This window comes from Xyrauchen texanus, chromosome 1 (genome assembly GCF_025860055.1).
Source record: "Xyrauchen texanus isolate HMW12.3.18 chromosome 1, RBS_HiC_50CHRs, whole genome shotgun sequence".
In the NCBI taxonomy this organism is placed as follows: Eukaryota; Metazoa; Chordata; class Actinopteri; order Cypriniformes; family Catostomidae; genus Xyrauchen; species Xyrauchen texanus.
The window spans coordinates 27,046,395-27,058,863 of record NC_068276.1 but is presented as its reverse complement, the minus strand read 5'-3'; the positions used below and the strand labels follow the sequence as shown (position 1 = coordinate 27,058,863).

General features: G+C 39.4%; 1 protein-coding gene across 1 annotated transcript in view; it reads right to left on the bottom strand.

The window, feature by feature from the left end:
• The window catches only part of LOC127644324 (FERM domain-containing protein 5-like), a 65,990-nt gene that overhangs the window by 6,348 nt on the left and 47,173 nt on the right, over positions 1-12,469 (bottom strand). The window contains exons 3-13 of the mRNA XM_052127489.1: positions 9,227-9,269; positions 8,965-9,043; positions 8,641-8,738; positions 8,371-8,494; positions 4,065-4,152; positions 3,819-3,907; positions 3,648-3,711; positions 3,110-3,201; positions 2,876-2,950; positions 2,645-2,713; positions 2,432-2,538 (exon numbers count right to left, since the gene is read on the bottom strand). Of these exons, the coding sequence (XP_051983449.1) occupies positions 2,432-2,538; positions 2,645-2,713; positions 2,876-2,950; positions 3,110-3,201; positions 3,648-3,711; positions 3,819-3,907; positions 4,065-4,152; positions 8,371-8,494; positions 8,641-8,738; positions 8,965-9,043; positions 9,227-9,269 (928 nt within the window). The remainder of the gene's footprint in view (positions 1-2,431; positions 2,539-2,644; positions 2,714-2,875; positions 2,951-3,109; positions 3,202-3,647; positions 3,712-3,818; positions 3,908-4,064; positions 4,153-8,370; positions 8,495-8,640; positions 8,739-8,964; positions 9,044-9,226; positions 9,270-12,469) is intronic.

Sequence of the window (12,469 nt, the reverse complement as noted above, 5' to 3'; positions counted from 1 at the left end):
AAATCTGGGCCACACACGGACAGTCCGCGCAGACTGAGCTTATTACGAAATTTGCGTCATGCAAACTGTGCATGTTCCCAAGCCTGCCCAAACTCCTGACTGGGTTATATGTAATGGGCCCCCCTCAGTCCGGCTGACTGGTGGTGCGAGATGCTTATGTCGGTTTATGTTGGAGCATCAGTATTTGTTGCGGGCAATAAGTGTGAGCGATATCTGATGAGTGAACTCCGGACATCGTAGCACTATCAGGGGTGTTGAATTAGATCACTTGGGCCCCCTTCTGTGGCTGAGCCCCTGAAAGCTCTCCCCTTTTCTCCCCCCATTATGGGCGGCCCTGCACGTTCTGAACAACAATGCAGACCACCGAAGTATACTTTGGCGTTAAGGCTTACATTCCGCTAAACATCTCCTTTTGTGTTACACGGAAGAAAAAAATGCATTGTTTGGAACAATATGAGGGTAAGTAAAGTATTTCAATTTTGTGGTGAACTGTCCCTTTAAAGCCTTTCATTTTTATTTCCTATTACAGTTTACACCATTTAGTACAGTAAAATGTTTTGAATAAATTATTATCTAACCAAATAGTTTCTGTTGAACTTTATAACTAGACTTTCTTTCTTTTTAGTTTCAAGGTCATTTCTTAATGGCAATTCCTTGATAGTGAGTTGACATTGAGTTTGGCAATGCATGTGTAAAATGGACAAAAATAACTTCAAGCAATTTTACAAAATAAAAAATATATATATTTTGAATAGTGTTCGTGTAATTCCCAACTAAGATAACATTAAAATCTAAACTCATATAACAATCATTACCAACACACAGACAAACACAAGCATACAACCATGATTACTTTGGCAGGGTCAGTACAGTGACAGGAACAGGTGAACTTCTGTGCACAATGACAGAAGCTCTCATGTTACATAGCGCAATGGAGGGACTGAGTGTGTAGTGTATTCCCATCACTGTCAAGAGACTATATTGTTTAGTGTAATGCTCTTAGCTTCACAGAAATACAGTTCACTACATTAATATCAATGTGTTTTCTACTCTGTGCTTATAGTTGAACAATATTTGTAAAACACCTCACCCTTGACATTGAGAAAATTATTTAAAGCTATAGTATTGTAGAACCTGACAAAAAATACAGACAATGGTGGGACAGTGAACCAACACTGACAGTTACTATCCAGTCAGAACAATGAGTCATAAAGGTAAAGTAAACTAAACCACAAATCCCCAGGGCCCTGTTGATTCTCACAGGGTCTTCAATCACTAACCTCCAAAAAAGCTTTACCTAGATTTCTCCAAAATGAAGGCGTCCCTTCGAAAAAAGAGACCACCAGAGGGCAGCATTTCAGTGCTTACATTTTTCCTGAATTGCTAAAATACTAAACCCCATTCTCTGAATCAAATGCTCAGTGGCCAAAACCCATTAATCGAATCAGTCAGTTTTTTGGAAAAAAACCTTTCACAAAAAAACACATTTCGCTCTGTGATGCACTTGTGTTGCAAAACGGTAAACATGGGTGGAAAAAGTTAAACACAACTACAACACAGTTGTCATCGTATACACACAATAACTCAAAATAGTTCACTTGTTTCTAGTGATGTGATCAAACCAGTTGAAAAAAAAATAAAAAATACATGAAGCAAGAGAATGTGATGCTGAGGCAGAATTAATCTCTACTGTAAGGACCAACAGAAGGACCACCTAGAGTTGCAATGGATGTCAAATGTACCCCCTCATTGACTTCTCAATGACTTTGCTAGTGCCTTCCTGAGCTTAATTATTCTTGTAGAAGCCGAAGCCTTTTCTAAGTTGCCTGAAGCTGTATTAATGATCAAACAATATTCTTCAGAAATGGCCAACCTGAGTAGCAAAATTTGAACTTGAGTTGAACTAGTTTTGAACTATTTGCTATTTTGTATGGTTTTTAACATGTGAAAACTGCTTTGATTTATATTTCATAAATTATGAATTAATTACTATTCCTTTTGAAACTCTTTAAACAGTTCAGTCCTTATAATAATTGTACACTATTTAAATACCAGTACTTGCTACAGTAGCTAGTGTAATCCAAAGAACGGATTAATGGGCTATAAAAAAATAGTGGGCTATCCCTATTAAAAAAATATTTTTTAGATAATTACATGCTATAAATGTGGTTTATGAGGACATTTCTAGTGTCCCTATAATTCAAATTGCTTACAAAACATACTAAACTATGTTTTTTTTGTTTTTTTAAAGTAAAAATGCAGAAAGTTTTTGTAAGGGTTAGGTTTAGGGGATAGAATCTATAGTTCGTACAGTATAAAAATCATTATGTCTATGAAGAGTCCTCATTAGGATAGCCGCACCAACGTGTGTGTGTGTGTGTGTGTGTGTGTGTGTGTGTGTGTGTGTGTGTGTGTGTCTCTGCTTGCATACCCTCCATGATGGAAATATGGACTGCTCTCCTGCGTGTTCGGGGAACACTACTCTGTCGTGGGCCATGAGTGATTGAAGGACAACTCCTGCTGGGGACCATCCCAGCCCTGAACACATACAAAGATGCCACATATCAACTGGCATTCATTTAAAACTGATTTTTTTTTTCTTCCTATGATCACAAAAATCAAAACAGAGACTGATGAGACTCACCTGTGGATCTCTGGTGGCTCTCTTCGGATTTTGGCACTCAGCTCCATCACCTCCTTTGCCACTTTACCACTTTAAGAGAAATTATACAAACTAAATTATGGAACCACTGTGTACCCTTCCAGCTAACCCATTAATTAGCATGTATTCATATCACAGACCTAATTAAGCAGGCCTGACAAACCCATGGGATTCCCTTTAACAGAAATAACCACTGAGGGAGATAACACTCACCTATATCTAAAACGGCTCCCTTTGAAAAAGAGATTACTACTAGACACAGTGCGAACTTGACTTGATTTCTCAAACCTGCAAGAAATGAAAAGAGCAAGAAAGAAAGAATGAAAGAAAAAAGAAAGAAAGAAAGAGAGAGGGATAAAGAGATAGTTAAACTTAACCCTTAACCATTAGTCATTTCTCTAAACTGAATTGAATTTAATTTTAGCCTGACAGGTCACGTGCACGCACTGGTAGAAAGCCTGGTTTTCCACCCCACACTTCCACAGGTGCTTGCAAGCCTCTGGCGTTGGAGCAAAATAGGTCAAGATGATCTTCTGATCCTTGATAAAGGTCACAGTAGGATAGTAATGCGTGGTAAACAACTTAAATTTCAAATCTTACAAAGTGATCATATGCCTTCAGAAGACTTGGAATACAGTATGATACACATGTCGCATGGAAAACTTTTGACACTTATGGATGCTTTTTTAAGCTTTAAATTGAGGCACTATCCATTGCTAGTGTATAGAAATCAGAGATTGTGAAATTACTACAAATATATACTTTTGTGTTCTGCAGAGGAAAGAAAGTTATATGGGTTTGGAACAATATGAGTGAGTAAATAATGAGAGAATGTTAATTTTTGGGTGAACTACTCCTTTAACACAAAAGGCTGGTTTTTCAAAAATCCATTCCTGCACATATCTGCACTGAGAATAATCTTACTCTATGTTTAGGACTTTTTGTTTACAAATAAATAACCTGGTACTGCCTTTAAGCCACCTACCTCTTGGTGAGTTGCATATATGTGAAATGTCTTTCCTTCAAACTTCAGTTTGGTCACCTCGTTCCTGTAAAAATGACCATATACAGTCATGGTTTTTCTTACATCCAGTCATTTGACCTTGACTGCTATGCAAATGAAACTTATATGAGAGATTAATTTTCCCTATATCACCATTTGAGGAAATGAATGCTCCTGTTCCCCTGCAGAACCACAAAGCCAAACGGGGTAAAAGCGAGAAATGCTGCATTGCCAGACACATCCTGTCATATATATATATATATATAAAAAAAACACACACAAACATAGAAACCATTTACTGTTAGAGTTAAAGTTAACAGACTTCAGAAACATCTGTTGTATTTAAAAGATATTTCCTGGACAGAGGCAGATAAAGAGTTGACAAGTTTTAATATTGACCTTGCAGGGGTGTGGATCTACTCCATATGTTTCTAGAGTCTGAGCTTTCCTTAAGAAATTCAACTCGGATGTGTCAGGACTCTGGCCTCTTCAGGAAAGAGAAGAATGAATAAAAAACACACAAAGCAAAAGTAAATTCCTGTCATTTCATTTAGCAGATAATTTCATAAATTATATTTAGAGTAATCTTTCCTTAATGGATGGATAAATCAGAGTCTCTGTAAAAACACATAAAAAAGAAAAATGAAAAAATGCTAGCCTAGAAAATTTGCTAAATGTGGCAACATCTGAATTTACTGGGTTTTAAAAGGGTCATGACATGAGCAATAAAACTGTCCTTGATCTTTTGACATATATGAGGTCATTGTCCTATAAAAACTTACTGTAAGTTTCAGAACTGAAAACTTTCTCCTCAATAGAAAAAGAGCATTTATTTCAAACCAGGCTCCAGAAACGGGCCATTTGGAATTTGTGGAACTTTTGACGTCACAAGGACCAAATACATCTGCATAGGAATGCCTCTTCAGCAAGACATCAATGCCTATTTTTCGTCATTGCACCCTTGACCCCACCCACTGGTGCTCAGTCACACACAGTCAGGTGATTGAGGAGAGTGTCAGGATCCTGTCACTTTGTTCTGTCATGTTTATTGTGTGGCGACAGGATCCTAACATCCATGTTCTGTGTTTGTGTTGAGCACATGGCTTGGTGTTTTTTCCTGGCCATGTGCTCTCTCTGTCTTTTTTGTCTCTGTGTGAGTGCATGGCTTCAGGTTTGATTTCCTTGCCGTGCGCTTTTCTGTCTTGTCATTGTTATTCAGTGTGAGCACATGGCTTCCATCAGGATTGTTTGCATTGTGCTCTCCTGTCTCACATCCTTTGTTACCTTGTTTATAGTTCATTTGCCTCACCTCCCTTCCCTTATTACCTCCGTATTTATTCACCTTGTGTTTTCTTGTCTGTGTCGGTTCATTGTAATTTCTCCAGTGCTGTCTCGTCTCTTAGCCTTAGCTATGGTTCCGGATGCTTTCTGTTCGGTTTTCCTTTCCTTTTTTGGTTTATTATGTACTTGTTTCACTTTTGCCCAATCATTTGTTTTTTGTTTTCCCAGCCATGTTTGCTGTAGTCTGGGTTTCCATTGTTTGTTTGCCCTGCTTTTTTGTTTTCATTAATAAAATGCATCTGGGTTCATCTGTTCAAGTATGTGACAGAATTAACTGACCAACAGGAACCTAGCAGTCTTTTAATGTTCCCGGTATGGGTATACAACTTTCCCCAGCTCCTACCCAGCAGAGGTCTGCTCCTCAGGGCCCAAGTTCCATGTCCAGGTTTCTGAACTGCCCTCAGGGGGGGCAGCCCATCTGGATTTATGCACAGGCACTCTTTGAAGCAGCCCAGAAGTAGTGAGTAGCAGAAACTCACATCAAGTTGTTGTTACTCAGTGGCTTTGACGAGCTGAATGATTGGGAAGAGCTGGGAGGAATCTTCTATTGGCCCTACTGGAATGTTGTGGACCATATTTGTAGCCTCAGTAAAATGGAGATATTGTTGAGGAGTCGGAGAGGGTGTCCTAACTATACTGACTCCATATCCGAGGCAGCCAATCCACAGGAGAGAAAAGAAGGAAGAGTAGGAGAAGACGACATACACCAACTCTGATTCCTGTCAAATCATGCACCGGGCTGGCAATCAGCACCAGGCTGTTGACAATCAGGGCCCGCTACTAACCACCAGGAGTTGGAAGGGCCACTGCTGACCACCAGGTGGTAGATGATGACCCTGTCTGACCCCTGCCCAGCGATCGCCACCCAGTCAGACATTATTCCTTGCCTGACCTCATCCCCAGTCCTTAAGGTACTGACCCCATTCCTGTCATGAGGCTGCTGGACCTCATCCCATTTCCTGACCCCGCCCCCTACCTGGAGCCTCTTCCCAGGCCACCAGACCCTGCCCCCTTCCTCGATTCTCCTCCTTGGCCGCCGGACCCCGCACTCTATCTGGGTCCTCCTCCCAGGCCACAAGACCCCACCCCCTACCTAGGTCCTCCTCCCTGGCCACCGGATCCAGCATCCTTCCTGGACACTCCACCCAGGCCACCAGAACCTGGCACCTTTTGGAAGCCTTCCCCCTTGTTTCCCCCACCCTTAACCCCCCTTGGCTGGTTCTGTCTGTGCCTCTCTGGTTGGTCGCCTGCCCCTCTGTCTGGCTCCCGTTGGTTTGCCCTGCCCTGGTCCAGCCCTGCACTGGTCCATGCCTCCAGTCCCAACCTAGCCTGTGTTTGTGTCTCTGTTTGTTTGGTCTTGTCTTGTGACTGACGTTCCCCTTTTGGGACCACATTTCGGTCTGCGTCTGGGTTCATCTGTTCAAGAATGTGACAGAGAGGGCCTTTCATGGGAGATACATCTACACCAAAAAGGACTTACACAGGACACACTCATGTGCTTATCTGCATTTAAATGTTTTTCTACATAAACATGCATTAGACTATCGGCTTTGACCATTATCATGCATATCGCGCAGCTTTTAAAAGACACAATGTCAAGTTATAACTCTAAAAAGGAGACCTCTATTCTGTTTCATTCAGCTGGGCTGTTTCTTGCTGTTTTGATGGTGTCCTGTACCATTTTTGCACCAACCTGTGTTAATTGTTAGTCATTTGTAAACATGCACTAGATGGACATCTTTGATAATTTTGATGTGTTTTAGGTAATGTGCGCCACATTTTAAGAGCAGTACAAGTGCAGCTTTTAAAAACCTGAAATTTCATTTTATAAATGTTGTGGTCTTGTTGAGTTTGTTCATTTTCTTCAGATTGCATTTCAAACATAGCTGTATTGGAAGGGCTGCATGATGTTAGCTAACCATTACAGTGGACCTATATATTGATGTCTTAAAGGGCCAGGGAGCTTAAATACGAGCCTTTCAGACAGAGGGCCAGAGACAATGTCTTACTTACTTTTACATTACTGTAAAAAAGTCTTAGGCCCTAAGATGTTTGACAAATATGTCTCGTATTAGCATTAAAAGAGCATGCAGCACATTATTAAGTACATTATAGGTAACACCTTACAATAAGGTCAATTTTTTAACATTAGTTATCAATAAGTGTTAACATGGACTAACAATAAACAATGGTTATTAAGCATTTGTTATTATTAGTTAAAGTAAATTTCAACATACAGTATAATACATTTTTAAAATCAAAAGTTGTGTTTGCTAACATAAGTTAATGCACTATGAACTAACAATGAACAATTGTATTTTTATTTAATAACATTAACAATGAATAATAAATGCTGTAAATAAATATATAGTTAATTGTTAGTTTATGATTCCTAATGCAGGAAAAGTTCACCCAAAAATTAAAATTTGCTGACCAATTTGTTAGCCAACCATAACAGTGGGCCTTTACATTGATGTCTTAAAGGGCCAGAGAGCTTTAAACTGGGTATTTCAGACAATGAGACAATGTGAAAAATTATTATATATAGTACTGTACAAAAGTCTTAGAAGATGTTTCATGAAAACATTTGTCTTTAGATGTTATTTTTATCTTCTGCTTTAGTGTGTTAATAAAAAACATAGATTTTAGATTCCCAAACATTTATTTTGCGAATAGACTAGAATAGAAGGACAGGGAGCCCTGCAGCAGATGGCATGGGCCTCCACAGGGTCGACCACTGAACATCGAGTCAGTCTGGGATTACATGAAGAGACAGAAGCAATTGAGACAGCCTAAACACAGAAGATCTGTGGCGAATTATCCAAGATGCTTGAAACATCCTATCTGCCAAGAACCTTAAAAAACTATGTCTTGGTACCCAGGAGAATTGGTGCTGTTTTGATGACAAGGGGGTCACACAAAATATTAATTTAGTTTTTTTTCATGTTTACTGCAATTAATGACGTTAACTGATCAATCAAAACTATTTAGGGCATTACTTTAGAAAATATTTTCACTATACAACATTTTTCATAAGAGCCTAAAACTTTTGCATAGTACTGTTATGACTTAAATTATGACTGTTTTGGTGCAAAAAAACTTTAATAATATTATACTGCAAGTGGACCTCAGGGAAGAAAGTAAAATTATAAAAAAAAAAAAAAAAAAAAAGAGTATGTCATGACACATTTAATCAAGTCCAAAAAACTCTTTAGCTTTCATTGAATCAACCTGAATACATTAGGTTACACCAACAAAACTAATTTGAAGGTTTAGATCATGTAGAAATAGCTCCTTAAGGTAATAATAGCAGGTTACCACATTATGTAGTAATGTAGTGACTGGCTAATTAAATGCACATTACATCAGCTCCGTTTGGTGGATTTCAGCAATGCGGCGTTCCAGGCGCTCAGAATGCTTGGGAAAAAACTGAAACTTAGAACTGTAACCATCTGGATGCTTTCCTGGGTCATAGTCTCCAATCTCAGCTAGAAAATTAGAGAGAATTAAACAAAACCAGCATCAACTTGCACTTCAGAGTGTCTTGTCTTATTATGACATTATATAACAAAGATCTCAAGATGCCAACATTCAACTCATAATGTAAACAATGTCTAATGTGATATGCTGTTACCCTGCAGAATATATGCCGCCAATGTGGCAGCATCCAAACTTTTACACAGAAGTCGGCCATGATACAAATCTCTTTTAATCTGTAGGAAGACCAAGTATCTGAAAACAATAAAGAACACAATCTCAACTGCGTACAGTCTGATGTATGTGAATATAAAAAATAATTTGAAGACTTGTAATTGGTGTAATGTAACATACTATAGTTTTTTAGGCCTATATATTTCTTAACTCTAGTTCAGTTAATAGTTGTCTATATGAATAATAATGCATTCTTAGGAATTAAGAATGGTTACACATGGAACTGCTTTATGGTAGTGAGTAATACCTAGTGATCTCTTCTTTAAGAGCTGCAGGGTCCGGAGGATAGAACTTTACACGTAAACACATGGTGTATGGTGGCTGAGCTAGGACATAAAATTTCAATGGATGTAACCAAGCAGACAATAAAGGTTTTCACCACTTAAAAAGGATATTTATACGCAAAGATTCTTTTCTATTCTATTTTTTACACAACATTCTATATTATACACTGCATATTAAGGATGTAGCTGGGATTTTTCACAGATGTGAAGTGAAGTATGACTTACATCTCATTTGTTTGGTAATTGGCTTGCTGAACTCCAGCCAATGCTGAAACAACAAAATCAAAAATAAATTATGACTAGATTGCATATTGTTATGACAAGTCTTTTCTACGGATGACTCTTCCTAGCATTTCATATCGATTAAATCACCCCTGATTATTTATCAGAAGAAGCATGTGATTATGGTGCATAGATTGTAAAATGTTTTCTCAGATGTTATCATATGAAACTTGTTTCACATGATAACATCTAAATTAACTGGCTTTACACAAGGTAAAATATTATTTAATATTTATTATTTTTATTGAACATCAGGTAAAAATGTAAATAATTCACCCAAAAGCATTATTTACTCACTCTCATATATACCAAAACCATATCACTTTCTTTCTTCAGTAGAACATAAAAAGAGACATTTGGAATAATTTATTGGCTGTTTTTTTAATTCAATTAAAATGAATGGGGATTGGAGCTTTCAAGTTTTAAAATAGATGCAAAAGATTCACAAAAGTATCATAAAAGTGGTCTCACAAATATCATATGTCAGATGTCAAGATTTTCAGTGAATAATAACTTAACAACTCATATGAACTATATTTCTTATTCTTTTATGGTGCTTATGCAACCTTTTTGAAGATTGAAACTTATAGTCATCATCTCATTGCATCCAAGACATTATTAAGTACATTTTTGGTAACACTATACAATAAGGTTCCATTTGTTAACATGAACTAACTGTAAAGGAATTAAGGGAAAGGAGGAGGCGAGAACTGGCTTGACGATATAAATAATAGTATAATGAAGAACTAAACAAAAAGACAAACACACAAAAAGGTGTCGGACAGCGGTCTGCAAATCTCTCTCTCTCTCTCTAGCACTGCAGCTTCCAGTTGGCCTTTATTCCTCTCTGAGGCTTGATTAGCCTGATTAGGGGCCAGGTGTGCAGCATCACGACCCGGTCCCACCATCCGCCCTGCCACATTCCTCCCTCAATCTCTCAGGCTGGGGAGCCCCCAGCATGACGTATACCCCCCTTTTCCTGGGGAGGGGCGTGCCTTCCGCCGGCAGGTCTGCCGGCAGGTCTGCCGGCAGGTCATCCCCATCTACCTGGATGAGGCAGAGGACAAGGGGAGGGAAACAAAAAAAAAGTGTGGCACCTACACGCCGTAATGGCGATCGTGCCAAATTAACAAAAACATTTGAAAAAGAGAGGGAAAGGCCAACACGGAGCGGCAGAGGGAGTGAGACAGAGGAGAGAGAGAGAGAAAAAAAAACACTTACTTGCCGGTTCTCCAATACGCCGCAGCTTGGTCCTCGGCCACTCCTACACCCTCTAATGGACGACAGCCGCACCTCCCCAGACGGATCAGAGGCAGACCTCCAGCCCCTGGTAGACGGAATGCCCCGCCATGTTTTTGGTGTACGGTAGGGGTCTCCCCCGGACCTGGCAGTGGTAACCTCGTGGCTGTTCCTCCGCTTCCAGGTGGCTGGGCTCCTCCATCCTCTGGCGGATGGCCGCGGCTGCTCTGTTGGGGTGGATGGTACTGGCGAGGACTCTACTACGGCACATCCCTCCTCCTTCCCGGATTTCGGCACCAGTGTAAAGTGATCAATGGAAAGGAGGAGGCGAGAACCGGCTTGAGAATATAAATAATATTTTAATACGAAACTTAACAAAAAGACAAACACACAAATGTGTTGGACAGCTGTCCGTAAATCTTTCTCTCTCTCTCGCACTGCAGCTTCCAGTCAGCCCTTATCCCTCTCTGAGGCTTGATTAGCCTGATTAGGGGCCGGGTGTGTGGAATCATGACCCGGCCCCACCCTCCTCCCTGCCACATTAACAATATACAATACTTATTAAGCATTTTTTAATATTAGTTAATGTTAATTTCAACATACAGTATAATAATACATTTTTTAAATCAAAAGTTGTGTTTGCTAACATTAGTTAATACACTATGAACTAACAATGATCAATTGTATTTTTATTAACTAACATTAACAACGTTTAATAAAATCTGTAAAAATATATTGTTAATTGTTAGTTTATGATTCCTAATGCATTAAAGGAATAGTTCACCCCCCCAAAAAAATTGCTGATAATTTACTCTTTCTTCATCAGAACAGAATTTAAGATTTGTAGGATTGAATTTCAGGCCTCCTCCTTTAAACAATGCAAGTGAATGGACTCGAATCCAAAAGGCATGTTTAGGGTGCATCAAAATAATCCACAGGACTCCAGTCGGCAAATAAAATTCTTCTGAACCCAAACGATTTATTATTTTTAGAAACCAAACAATACTTGTATACTTTTTAACTACAAATGTTCACTTTCCTTCATCTCTGTGATGCACACTCATGAGAGGGATGACGTAAGCGTGTTGGTAAGGTCACGCATCACGTTGAGGAGGAGGCAGGAAGCATGTCATTGTTTACAACACTTGCACAGACCACAGACAAAGTGCCGTTCACAAACCAAAACAGTCCAAAACAATTTCAAAACAATAAAAAATCACTTCCTAATAATATTAAAAACATCACTGCAGTAAATAGCCATCCTTTATTTCAAAGCAATCTACTTGTGCTTTTTCTTTAGTAGAAATATATTGGCTATATGACTGTCAGGAATTCAAGCCACACAAGTTGTAGTTAGTGAAATCAAGTGCAAGAGCGTGTGACGATTTCGGGATGAACCCGCACTTTAATTATTGTATGAATGAATGAGACTAACCAATCAGGAGACAGACAGAGGATGAAGCAACGGGTATAAAAAGGAAGCGGAAAGGAAATGAAGGGAGTTCGGTAAACGAGAAGGCAGAAGTGGAATAGTCAGCAGTCATAGCTCAAGTTATCTTCGTTCACGCTTGAATCTTCCTCTTGCTACTAAGAGTTATGTGTGGAAGGAACTTTACGGGTGAAGCTGGTTGACGCGGATCACCTGTGTGGAGCGTCTGCAGCGCACGCTGTTTCCAAGTTGGTCAACGGAGAGAGAACGAGCCAAAGAGGGTTTTCCTGCCGTGTATCTTTGGAACCTTTCTGATATCAACTGCCACGCGTTGATCGTCCCTAAAGCCTTACCGTCTCAGATACTCACACCAAACTCAAGCCCTGAAATCCTCAACTGTGGGGGTGTGCATTCACGACAGTGACTGATGAACATAACATTATACATGCCCACACCATACACCTCCACACGACTGCACACACACACACATACGAGCTCACTCAATCCACGCACAGTGC